Source organism: Callionymus lyra, chromosome 12, assembly GCF_982586985.1.
Source record: "Callionymus lyra chromosome 12, fCalLyr1.hap1.1, whole genome shotgun sequence".
NCBI classification, from domain to species: Eukaryota; Metazoa; Chordata; class Actinopteri; order Syngnathiformes; family Callionymidae; genus Callionymus; species Callionymus lyra.
Window position 1 is genome coordinate 17,089,774 of NC_141829.1, and position 13,838 is coordinate 17,103,611.

General features: G+C 39.1%; 1 protein-coding gene across 3 annotated transcripts in view; it reads right to left on the minus strand.

The window, feature by feature from the left end:
- hdac4 (histone deacetylase 4) overlaps positions 1-13,838 on the minus strand; it is a 122,483-nt gene that overhangs the window by 25,945 nt on the left and 82,700 nt on the right. For 2 of the 3 annotated variants that reach the window (XM_087803853.1, XM_087803856.1), the window contains 7 exons: positions 10,139-10,390; positions 8,342-8,531; positions 8,129-8,262; positions 7,142-7,244; positions 5,841-5,887; positions 1,709-1,816; positions 135-190 (listed from right to left, as the gene is read on the minus strand). In XM_087803853.1, coding sequence (XP_087659979.1) covers positions 135-190; positions 1,709-1,816; positions 5,841-5,887; positions 7,142-7,244; positions 8,129-8,262; positions 8,342-8,531; positions 10,139-10,390 — 890 coding nt within the window. The remainder of the gene's footprint in view (positions 1-134; positions 191-1,708; positions 1,817-5,840; positions 5,888-7,141; positions 7,245-8,128; positions 8,263-8,341; positions 8,532-10,138; positions 10,391-13,838) is intronic. The other variant, XM_087803854.1, reaches the window with a different exon arrangement.

Below are 13,838 nucleotides of genomic sequence, written 5' to 3' on the forward strand. Positions count from 1 at the left end.
CTTGAGGGGAAACTACTTAATACTTGTTCAATATCTACTTTAAAAATGCACGAATAGGGCATCAAATCAGGAAATCACAACTACATTAAATGGTAATATTTACATTTATTTTAATGAATTTCTGTGGGACTTACATCGGCGTGCTCTCCTCAGCGTGGTGTCCAGGAGGTCGGACGACAGCAAAACCGTTCTGTCAACATTGTACAAGAGGAATGAAGAGAGTGATTGATCATCGGACAGAAGGTGCGAGTGAGTCAGTCAATAACTCTAATTTAAGAACATCGTACATCCTGGTGATGTGCGTTCACGGCAGCTGCATCAACAGGCCGACACATTATGGCGGAGCTGGAATTATTAATATGGATTTTTATCACCACTCAGCTCTCTCTTGAAAGCCATTAGTGTGAAGGATTTCATTGCTAAGCTAAGGCTAAGTGCCATGTCTGCGCTGCAGGTGGCTGCGGTGAAAGGCTAATAAAGCAGCCTTGTTAATCTACAATGTTTGCGTCTGCGGCGACTCGAGGACTTCCTGCTGCGTTCAAACGAGAGGAACCATCGCCACGGACTGGAAGAAGGGCCGGCTGGTGTTGCGTCGTGGGGGTGTCGCTCCCCGGTTTGCAATAAAGGTGGGAAATAATACATAACTCTCACTTTGTTGTTCCTCCATTACAGAGGTGAGAAAGAAATAAATGTAGAACAAAAAGCAAAAATAAGTCAAAAAATCCAGATCACATTTTTGGATATCAGTCAGACAAGTCTGAATGATCAGTTTATATTGAATATTTTAATTTTTTATTACACTGAGGGCCACAAAATAGTGAAGCATTTTCTTCATAAAACAATCTTAACTGCATAAGAATTGTCCAAATGACATTTTTTTTTTACATACATTTACTAGTAAGTAAGAATGTCTACCTGAACCACAATAACTAATGATTTTATTATATTTTATATTCTTTAATAACAGCCTTGATGAGTAGCTTTCCTAAGAATCTGTATTACAGGTAACATGGAATATTTCTATCATTAGCATGTTCATGTTATTAGAATGTATTAGCATTTTAATATTCTAAGCATTTATAAGCATGTTAATATTATTAGAATGTATTAGCATGTTGATGGTCTTAGCATATTTTTGCGTGATAACATTATAATCTATGAGAATATTAATATTCTGAGCATTTATTAGAATGTTAATATTATTAGAATGTATTAGCATGTTGATATTCTTAGCATATTTTAGCATGATAACATTATAATCTATGAGAATATTAATATTCTTGGCATTTATTAGAATTTGAATGTTGTTGGAATTTTTGGCAAATTAATATTCTTAAAATTTATCGGCATGATAATATTTTTTAGCATTTATTAGCATGTTAATATTATTAGCATGTTAGCATTGTTAGCATGTATTAGCATGGCCATATTATTGGCATGTTAGTATTATATAAGCATGTGATATCATTAGGATGGTAAAATTATTAGCATGGTAAAATTATTGGCATGTTAACAATATTAGCATGTTAGCGTAAGTAGTATAGTAATAAATATTCGCATTATAGTATCATTAGCATGGTTAAAACGATTAGCATATACACGTCAAAGCATTAAAAGGTTCATTTGAGTGAAAGCAATATGAAACACTCGTATATGAACTCACACAGACACACACAGACATACACAGACACACACACACCACCTTTACCTTCAGCTCTCCCACCGCCACTTTGAAGACCAGCTCCACCACCGAACCCACAGCCAGACGCGCCGCGCTGGATGAATGGACTTCGTTCCAGATGGTGTCGCTGTCCACCTGCCAACACAGACACGACGCAGACGTTCACTCACGTGTTGTTTGCATCACGCTCAGAATTTTTTATTTTTTTATAAAGTGTGCGACTGTTTTATGCGACGGTGCCGTTTATGGCCTTTTTTCGGTGCGACTGGGGTCATAAAATCTGGACCACATTGAAGGGAGAATCAGGACCAAGTTGTGAAGGGAGGGAATGGAGAACAGGTGATGGCGAAAAGTTTCTTAACAAAACTACGGAATGAAACTCTGCCAGCTGGATCAAGAGACAAATTCTCTTTAATACCACGTTAAATCGAAATCATAGTTTACCTTCATTTACTGATAAGAATATTGATTACTCTACTAATTACTTAACATATTATTACCTTTTACGCATTATTGTTTTTTTTATTTTTAATATATGCACTGTTTGTCTTATTTTTTTAAATGTACGTATGTTTAATCTATTTTTTAACTGCTGTGACAACTCAAATTGGATGTGGGAAGAATGAAGGTGTATAAATCAATCAATCAATGGATCAATCAATCAATCAATCAATCAATTGGTGAAGAGTTTGTTTTTCATTCTTTGCTATTTGTTTAGGCTGCTGTGCTTTTGTCTGGAATTCTTGTTTCCTGAAGAAAATCTCTTAAGATATTAATAAATTGCATTAGAAAAAAGGGACAATTCTGCTTCTCTTGTCCACCATTTTGACTCTCCACTAACTTTAGACCCTTCAGAGTACCTAGTGTCACTTCTACAACCTTCCTTCAGGACCAGGAGGTGTTCAACAAGTTTAACGGAAAACTTTATTGCTCCCATTTCAAGAGAGGTTTTTAAAGATGCGCTTCCTCTCGAGCACCCCTAAGTAGATCTCATCGGGGAGATGAAGACTGTGACCCCCAAATTGTAAGAGTTCAACCCATCACGCAGCACAACGGAGAAGCTTATTTATGATGTCATCATCATCATGTCAGGTCCCGGCAGATGTTCATGTGAAAAATATTCTCCGGCAACAGCTGCACGATTCCTTTTTTTCGATCGGCGAACATTGAACCGACACATCTGTCTTTAGCGGCAGAAAAGTGAGCCGTCGGGTTTTTAACACCAGAGTTTTTAATTGAATAAGTGAGACTTTGACAAGGTCGGATCAAAAGATGGCACCTGCAGCCGTTTTTGAAACCATCATCGCATCACGGATCTGAAGTCTACGAGAGAATCTTCGGGCCGATTAATGCAGAAGCACGGAATGTTTGGCGCACAGCACACGCACACACACACACACACACACGAGCCAAACGGTCCACGATATGCCGTATGATGGATTCTAAACAGAGCGACCCGCAGAATAATATACACAAGCTCCATCAGACATGACAGACACTACAGGCGGATGGAGCCGATGATAAACACCAGCCAGAAACTGGCAACAGAAAAGAGGGAAACGCGTGTTTGAACCGTGTGCACATGTGCGCAGCTAAAACCCCCCCCACCGGCCCGGAGAGTCGACTCAAGGCTTTTCCACTTTGAGCAAGTTAACCAGCCGGCCTTCCCAATCAATCAAACTTTTATTTATAAACCTCCTTTGTACGGGCCATCATATGGGATCCCATGTGGGCCGAAAACAAATGAAAAAAGAAAGAAGATTTCTAAACCGACGCCAGGGGGTTCGAAGGTGGGGAGCAGCAGACGGATGATGGATCATTTTCAATGAGTAAATATTAGGTAATCAATCCAATCATTTATTGATATTACTTCTTTATCCAAGTAGACTCTGCTACACACCCATTGACTTGATATTATCCCCATTAAATCCCAGGGCAATAACAACAATCAGAGAAGGTTTTGACTTGTGATTATGTACTTTATATTTTGATTGATTTTAAGTAGCGAAAGGTTCTGGCAGATATTCAGTCATAAATCTGATGATTGACGCCTCTGGTGTCTTTTATCTGTGACGTTTATCTATTTGGCAAAAACTTTTCTGAAAACATTACAAAAATGTAAATAAAATTTTAATGAATGGTAATGGAAATACTTGATAATATTATTTTAGGAATGTTGCAGGTCTGCCATTGACTTTTGTGGTTTATATATATGTGCTGCTGTGGGCAACAAATGTAATAATTATAGTTAGAAACCTCTGTATAATTGATTGGATTGTTGATCTGTTAGTTAGCTTAGCTTAGCTACTGGTTATCTTTATGTCATAATTCTAGCTCAGGGGTCACATACCGTTTATTTTTCTTTGATCTTTATCTTTGGACTTAGATTGTACCATCTTATTCTTTCTCTTTATTTCTCTTTGTTCTTGTTCTTATTTTATTTTAATTTATTTTTTTTAATAAATAATTGCTGTATTGCTGTGGCTAATTGGAAAAAAAACTAAACAATTTCTACCTAACCTAGGAGTGACCAAAGGGGCTACTACAAGTTTGAAAATCCTGCCAGAAAAGAAAAAAGAATGCTTTGTAATATTTGACTAATGTTAAAAACAATATTTAATATTTTTCAATAACTAGCAATGATTTCACCAGTTAGAAAACATGAAATCATACAAAAATGTACTATTATAACAGAGTGAGAGGCGACTAGTGAGTTCCTTGAGGGTACCAAGTTTGTGACCCCTGAACTATCCTAGATATCTTCTCTGATTTTGAGCCAACAATCCATTGAGCCAAAAAAAAATGACTGGGCGGGCCTGACTTGTCCCCGGGGTCTTGATCTCGACACATCTAATCTAAGGTCTCAGGCTACAGAACCTCAATTCTCGGTCCTTTCCACCTCCTCTCTCAAACCCCTATACTGCCGATATCCAACTCATCTCTCAACCCCATACCTCTCCTCTCTTGATTCTGCTTCTGCAGACCCTTACCTCCTCCTCTGAGACCCCTACCTAGAATCCTGCAGTGACAACTAGTTGCACAGTGATTAAACCCTGAATCTAGAGGCGTTTCTACTTTAATTCTGCGTACGCTGAGGAAAACGCCGGCGACGTCAGTCCCAGCTACCTCAGGTGAGAGCGGCAGCGGAGAAAGAGAGTGAAAGAGAGGAGGATTCAAAATCCACGTCAGGTTAATGAAGGAGAGTTACTTCCCAGGGTTGTTGTTCGTGTCGCCTGCAGCCAGACGAGCGAAAGGGAAGAGTTGTTTGTTTTGTGTGTCAAAGGTACAATAAAAATTTTTAAAAAAGGAGCGGGAAACGTGCTGGGATGACGGAACGATGGCGCTCTACAGGCTGACAGGCTAATACCAGACCCTCCCCTTCCAAATGTGTGTGAGTATGGATGACAGGAAGACAACAATTTAGGCCCATTTGCCATTATAAAGAGCAGAACCGAGCTCTGGCTCTTTATGTTCCCACCACGGCAGCAGTAGGACCCCTGAGAGGGCCAAAGGGGGTGCAAGGGAGGGAGGAGGACACATACAACAGCAACAAAAAAAAAAGTGTAGGTGAACGCACAAAAAAAAAAAATCGCAGTCATCTATCTAAATCATTCCATCAGCTCGCAAACACACGGCAACACGTCCGCCTCACACACTCGCAGACATCTCGCTGCAAACATCTGGTTGCGATTACAAACACGGCGGAAAGGCGAGCAACAGCTTTTGTTGCCTCTGGTCCTTGTGAGGCGATGATTGTGCGTGTGTGTGTGTGTGCGTGCTGAGATGGTGTGTGTTTGTTTGGCGGCACGAGAACAAATGGAGCCATTATTGAGGCGGGGGGGCGGGTGAGGGGGCGAAGGAAACCGTTATTATACGAGCGTTTTGATGATTCTCGAACTATGCTTGTTTGTTTCATTATCCAAAGGAGATGGAGCGACGCCAGTTGGGTATTGATTAGATTAACACCAGGGCATTATGGGAAGAAACCGAAAAAAAAACAACCCAAAACAGGATGCTTGTTACGATGTTTTTCCACTGAATTAACCCGCGGGTCCATTAATGCTGAGTTATGTGCAGCAGTCGAGTCCCCCCCCCAAAAAAAGCCCAATTATCTGGATCATCTCTGTAAGAATCAGTGGGAGGGATTGAAGGAACTTACCCCGATACCCCCGCACGGTAACCTCACGAACATGGGGCTAATGGAACCTGTCGATAAAAAGAAAAGAGAGAAGGAGTCATAAAAAGGAGGAGAGAGGAAAAGTTTACCAGGTGAAGAGTCAACTATGTACACAAAAAAAAAAGAAAAAAAAGTCCATGACCCCAGAACCAGAGCGGTTGACCTCCTGACCTCTAGTTTGTGTTTGCCGGGGCAGGACTCTTAATTGGCCGTGGTGCACTGAGGCTTGTTTAGCTTTAAGTTTCGAGCAACAGTCACAGAATGTGGGCGTCCTTGGCAACATATTCAGACCATTCTTTTTAACGACGTTTTCTAAGTTACTGTTACATTTTCGCAAAAATAAGTCCTTTTTAATAGGAAAGTATGAGCCAAAAAAAAAAGAAGATATTTTTTATGATCCTGGCAGGAACATCTGAAGAGTTAGTGTTTTGTTTGTCCACAATGTTACGTTAATGGAGCTTTTTAAACAAAAACATAAAATAAAGTTCTTTAAAGTTTAGTTTTAGTCTTTGTATCCTTTTTTTAATCGTTTCACTCACACAAATTCTTATTTTATTCAAGTGATAAATAGTCTTGTTTTTCTCTCAACAAACAACATTATCCAAAGATTCTTGTCATTCTATCATTTTTACAGACTAAAAAAAAACATTCACTCCAGACACGACAGATGATTACTTCATAGTTTCATTTAAACGTCTATTAATGTTTTTTTATTTGTTTGTTTTTTCAACCCTCCCATTGTTTTCTGTCGTTAATGTATTATTTTAGTTCAGTACCGTAAAGTAAACGTTGTTTTTTGTGATTAAATGTGATCCTTATAATCAATTTTAGAGACAAAATCTACTTTTTTTTGTTTTTCCCCCCCATTATATAGTCATTGTCACATGACTCGCTATACTTTGCTTCTTGGCTCTTTTTCGTTGCATGCTAAAGGATAATTGACGACAACATATCGTCAGTTTTTCTTGACAAACTAAATACTGTAATTTACCCTTTTTGTGAAACATGAATGTAGTTATTTAACCCTATTTAATGTCAATAATCTAAATAATAGCTGGTTAGCACAACAGCATTCTGCTAACTTGATCCTATAAAGTAATTAGAATCCTTAAAACTGAATTTTAAAATGTGATAATAAATATAGCTGACCAAAGACTCTACCTTATATAAGACTTATGTATACATTAGTCTTCTTTTATGCCATGATTTTGAATTTAATATTACACTATCAATTCTTAACACTTCATGATCATATTAAAAATACGAGTTGATGCATTTCTTACAGTCCAGCTTCTGTCTCAGTGGGTTGGTTCCGTACATCAGGACGTGCGGTTCTGAGTGGACCGTCTGCAGCTCCTCCAGAGAAGCTTTTCTTCCTCGGATACACTATTGAGGTGGAAGACAAAGAGAGGAGAGTGAGGGATGAGCAGCTAGATGTTGAAACCTTCATCTGCTGATGAATCCAGGGTTGGATCACAGGGGCAGCAAGGAAGGCCCAGACTTTCCCACCCCAGCTCTTTCCTGAGACGTTACCAGGCCAGCTGAGAGATGATCCCCCCCGACCCCCTCCAGTTTCTCTTAATATCTCTTCAGAAAAGTAAATATCACAAAAAAGGTAAACATTTAAATCCCGTTATTTCAGACAACTGATCAAGGGAGGACTGATCAAATATTGTCAAACACTGCCATCTGGCGGCCATTTGACTAAATTTACAATTCAATTTCCTTATAAATAGGTGTGAGGCACCTAAAAAAACGGTGAAGAAAAGGTGATATTGAACTTAAAAAATAAATAACTCACAAGGAAAATGTAACCTTGGTGCAGTCAAGTCTTAGAACAAAGAAGCTTACGTTATAATCAAAATCTCTTTCTACCCATCTCCTGTCCAGATTATGAATAGTATTGCTTTAAATTGTATTCAATATAATTTAATTTCTATTCATTCATTCCCTTTTTTAGTTTGTAAACGCCCACTTTAATGTATTGTTGCTTATTTTAATTTTATCAGACAATGTTTTTATTAATATGTGTTCATATGCTTTTAAAACTTATTTTGAATTACTTTTATTTTGTATTCCATAGCGTCATCACCACAAATAACTCCTGTGTTTATAATTCTGGCAATAAAACTGCCCTGATTCTGATAAGGAATAATTTAACATCTGTCAGTAACTCGTCAACACTATCAGGCTATGCCGGGTTTTTATTTTATTTTAAACGTCCGAGGGCCACTATAGTACAGTCAAGGGTCCACGCGTGACCATCTCACCTCACAGTGCCCTCGCAGACCCGTCTCCTGCAGTCTGGACCAGATGCTCTGGATGCGACCGGCGTGCTCAGGGTGGCTGGTTGTATTCCCGCATATGCACTGATGCTTCTGCATCAGGGAGTCGTACACCAGACCTGTTAAGAACACAAACACAAGGCGGTAATAAATATATATCCTGCGATGTGAGTCACGTGAATTGAAAGGCAAAGCCACCTGTGGTGAACCGAGGTTTGGACGGGGGCTCCTGCACCACCATGGGGAAGGAGGCGGAGGCCGGCGACGACTGAGCCCTGGAGAGCGGTCGGTGACCAGCGAAGGTGATCGACAGACCAGCAGCTTCCATCGACGCCTGGTAGCTCCTCAGCTGCTGGATCCTCTGCTGCTCCAGCAGCAAAGTCTGCTGCTTGTCACACAAAAACAGAAGATATTTTTTTATAGCCTAGTTTACTTTTTTGTAAGCGCTTTGCACTTGATGGATCTACTGACTCCTTCAAGAAACATCTTAAGACGTTTTTATTTGTTCAGGCTTTTCCTTGATTTTCTGGAACTCCTGTGTTGTTCTCAGTATTATCTTGCCCTTTAAAGTATATACTTTATTGAATACTGTTTCGATTGTTTAAGCGCTTTATGACCCTGGTCTGGAAAAGCGCTATATAAATAAAAATTACTTACTTACTTACTTAAATACAAAACGGGACTTTTTTTTGGGTGCAATGCATCTTCGTTGCCACTAGATGGGGTGTTACAACAGACTAGTGAAGCTGCAACAGAGAAAACTCAGACCTCCGTGTTCCAATGTTGCACAGCTGACATTAGAAATCTAAAAACAAGCCAATAACTTCATATTGCGGTGAGGTAGGTTGTTTTCTTACATCCATAACTGGTTCTCCATAAACTCATTTGACAGCGATCGAGAAACAAGAGCCAGGTTGTTGAATAACCGAGTTTCATTCTGATACACTTAAATTCTCGCCCTCCCTGTCGGGCGTGTCTCTGCTTACTCTTCGGGTGCCATGGCGACAGTGAGAAGATTCAATTTGGTAAAGGGCAGCAGGGATGGGCAGGACGGACGAGGACAAGGTGTCCTGAGAAGACGAGGGTGTGCGTTTAATGATTGTCGTGCGTTTCATTGTCAGCGACAGGTTCGGCAGGAGCTCAGAGGTTTGTTTGCAAACAAGCCTTTGAATAACTTTGTGTTCAGTTACTTGTTTGGAGGAAGACGACTCGCCAGGAGTTCCAAAAATAGAAGCATCCATCAGTGGGACATCAACCTTTAGTAACCCCAGAGATCATTATGTAAGAGAAAGGACTTGTCTAATAAACATGAGACTAATATTAGTCAGGCAGGTCAGTGGACCAACATAAAAATTCCCCTAGTCGACTCATTTTTAAATAGAAAATTTTCAAGAATTTTCCATGTAGTTATAGTCATTGAGGTTATTAATAATTTCCCTCTCCCTTTTAAAAAATGTTTATAAAATATCATTTTTATCAATAAATCAATATCTATATTATTATATATCTTTGATGAGGATTAAGATTTCATTCTGTTTTAAAAATGTAATGCATTTATTAAATCTTGCTTTTCTTGTCAATGATTTTATATGATCTGGTTCTATTTTTTTTAAGGTTATTAATGATAATTTTCCTCTTTTATTCCTTTTTAAAAGATTCATAATATTTTATTTGTTTTTATATGTTTTGAATAAAATATTTGAGTTTTTTTTTAAGTTATATATGAATAACTTTTGTTGTCCCGACTTACAAACGTTAAATGTTCATTTGGTTACATTTGGATAAAACCTATAAAAATGAAAGATTAGAAAGTTCTTCCATATGAGTTGTCACTGTTTTTCCATTCATTTAGAATCTAAAGAAACATTTTATTTCTATATGTTGATCTTTATATTATATTATGTGCAATTAAATTTGATAACTTCAAATCTATATTGTTATAAATGTATTTTCTAATGTCCTAATGAACTTTTCATCTCATCTCTTCCTCTGTACCTGCCGGAACATCAGCTCCTGCTCCACCTGTCTCTCCTCCTGCTCATGGGGGTCCGGGGGCTCCTGCTTGATCACCAGCCCGCGAGCAGCCTCGTGCACTGAGGTAGATGAGGAGGACGATGACGAAGACGAGAGACCCTGGTGCTCCCTGAGCTCCTCCTCCGTCTCCTCTGGGTGACTCTGGTGTTGACGGGCCACGACGGAAGCCCCTGAGCTCGAGGCCGACACAGGATCACCGGGTTTAGAGATGATCTGGAGGATGAAACGATGGAGTTAGACGGTTTGTGAAGCTTTCTAGAGCTTTGTTTATATCACTTTTCATTCATCATCATGTCTGCCCTTAAATTTCCCCATTTGATTTCATTATACAATATTAATTGTATAATAGAAAACCATTTAAGAAAGCGTAGACCTCTTCCAAGCAGCTCATTTCCATACATATGATTTTCCTTGACACAATGCAACATTGAATTTTATCAATGTAATGAATATTTTTTTTGCAATTGTCTCAATCAGACAATAGGTGGCGGTAGTGCTTTGGACCTAGCACAACACATACAGTAGAAGAAGATAGCGGAGCTAGCTAGATGTTGAAACCTTCAAAAACGTAAAAAAAAACTTTCAAAACTCCCGGATACAATCAACATTAACAGGGTTCCTAAAGCTTCCAGTGTAGACCTTAGACCGGAAGTACCCAGAGTACTTCCTGCCTGACAGGAAGTTCCAAGAGTACTTCCTGCCTGACAGGAAGTGCCCAGATTACTTCCTGTCTGTGTAGCATTTTAGCCTTTAAGCATATGCGACAAACAAACTTAAAATATAAAGATATTTAACTTTTTTTCGGAACAATTCCTCATGTGGAGGCTTCAATACTAGAGGGACGTTACAAACGAGCAAAAAGAAATTTATGTGTGTCTTTTTGGAGGAAGATGAAGACAAAGACAACCGAGTACTAGTCGCTACGTTAAAACTGCCAACATTTTTGTCTATAACTCCAGCACAAAGTGAATTTTATATCCTTTTGATTGATGGAGAATTGAAGTTAAAAGTCGACATGAGGGTGAATAGAAAATTTGTGAATTTTGGTCAACTATTACTTTAGGACATGACAAGCTACCACATTGAAAAATAAAAAATGTTATCCTTTGAAACACTTTCCTCGACTCCCATCACGATGATTTAGAAAGAATGATGCACAAAATACACTGTGTCTCGTAAAACTTCAACCATGAAGAAAAAGAACTTGGCTGGATAAACAATTCTCATTGAATTTTAAACTTCCCATGTTGCCCAAACTAAAAAATCTATAGGATCCAAGTTAAACAAAAAAGTAAAATAAATTAATAAATGTTACCTGATATTTTGAGATATGAAAGAATCAAAAATAATAATAATAAAAAATAATTTACTTTTAAATGTATAAATGTAATTCCTTTTCAGACTTTTTAAGGGTCTGTGCAAACTTTGATTTAATCATCATCCGAGCACATCATTAGAAATTATTAAAAAAAAAAAAAGTTTTATTTTAACGATAAAAAACAACAATAGTGACATATCTTGACACGACAAAAGCAAAGATTTAAAAGTAAAAAAAGGCTTTAGTTTGACTTTTTCTTGTTGAAAAAAACATCTCGCCTCAAACATGTTGCATGAAAAAACCCTATTATTCACGTGTTTTCAAATAGAAAAATGATTCAAACATTTGTTAATACACTTACTCATCAGATAATAATACATCAAAATAATGAAATCATTAATCGTCTTGCATCCCTCTTTCCAGTCTTCAAGTTCAACGACCTCTCTCACGCGTTCCTTCGCTCTCACACTCTCTGCAACACTTATCTTGTCCTGTCATGTACGCTCACTTCTTTTCTTACACTCGCTCTCTCCGTCTGCCCGGATCACCCCTGTGAGGAGTGGCTCTTGGAGTCGGACCTGAGCACGTATGACGGACCTGAACCGACACCGGACTCACTTCATCAACTTCTTCTCTAATGATATAAAAACTCACAGGAGTTTTTAGTGAGACGTCGAAAACCTGTCTGGGCCTGAAAGGAAAAAGACAAACAACTAAACGAAGGACGAGTGGGAGAGTGTGTGTGGGAGGCGGGGGGGGGAGGGGGTTGGATATTAGGAATCTGGTTGTGGCAGCAGTCCTTGTCCCTGTCTTCAGCCTTGATGTGTAGGGTCATGATTGGACTGGACCTCTTGTGTATAAAGCACACACACTCTCACACACACCCGCGCATGCACATGGCTGGCTCGCCGCCCGGGGAACAGTCCATTGACGTCAGAGCAGCGAGCTCTTGCCTCATCCCAGTCCCTCTTCTCCAAACAAACTCAAAACACACACTCACTCCTCCCGCCGCTTTCTTTCCCTCTCCTTTCGTTCCCGCATCATCATTATGAGAAAAAAAAAAGAGGACGACGCACTGCAGGAAGCAGAGGAAAGCACTCGTTTACACAAACACTTGACACTAGTTGACTCCCGCCTAATTCTTAAGTCCAGCTCCAGCATGGTTCTGTGGACTGGCTGGTGTCTCTGGTTCCTGTCGCTGCTGACCGAGGATGTTTCAGACGCATCGGAGTCGAGGGGAAGGGTTGTGACATAACGTCGACTAGGAAAGTTCAGTTCCCAAGAAAAACAATTTCAGTCCAAAATGGAAAAAAATCTCTTCAACAATACGAGAAATATTTTTCAAAAAAGGAGAGAAAAATAACGCTGACTTCATCATCAACCGACACGTGTCAGGAGCGATCAATATTTCAGGTAACTGCGCAGGGAGGACTTTGTTGGATCAGCGAGCGGCCGAGCAATTAGCGTTTCCTACATTACCAGTTAAGGGACTACGGTCCTTCCTGTCTCCACGGCAACAAACTCTCAGCCCTGTGACTGGAGTTAATTTGATTCTTGGGAAGGGAAAAGAAATCAGTGTCCCTTCAAAAAAAAAAAAAAAAAAGAACAGAGTGCTCAAACTAGAATAAATCGAGCTCAGAATTGCTTTCAAATTTGAGAACTTAATTTGGGGGTAATTTGTTCAGTCGGTGAAGTACAAACACATGTGTATCACAACAGAGTGAGCTGCTGTACCAGCTGACTAAAAATAGAGACATAAACATTGTTTATGAAAATGAAGGGAATTACTTAAAGGGAGGTCGGGCTTATGGTAGAGTTATGAAAATTGCTCAAATTGGGGAAAAACAATATACCTTGATCCCTCCATGATGTTGCGGAAGCCATTTAAATGTTGCTTACTGTGTAATATTTCCTCAAAAAGAGACACGAGTATGGGTTTTCGTACGGACTGTGCAGGGTTACGACTACAACCAATGATTGATCCAATTTCCAAGAATAAAATTGCATCTTATTTAGCTTAATAAATGTCACGGTCTATTGACGAATGTCCTTTTTTTCAGGGATTTTCTCGTCTTTGTTTTTGCTCGAAGGCTCCTAACAACATTCACAGAATTTAATGTGGCCCTTGAAGAATTTTAATGGCCCACCCTGTGCTAAACGTATTGATAGCGATCATCTACCTGTTGATATAATGATGACAGTTATAGATGACCAAACTACACCTGGTGCTTTAAGCTCATAATGCTGACACTGATGAGCATTTGCATGATCAGAAGCTTTTAAAGCCTCAATACATAAGCTTGACAACATCGTTTCTGTCTTCCCCCAGTGTCAGAAAAGTGT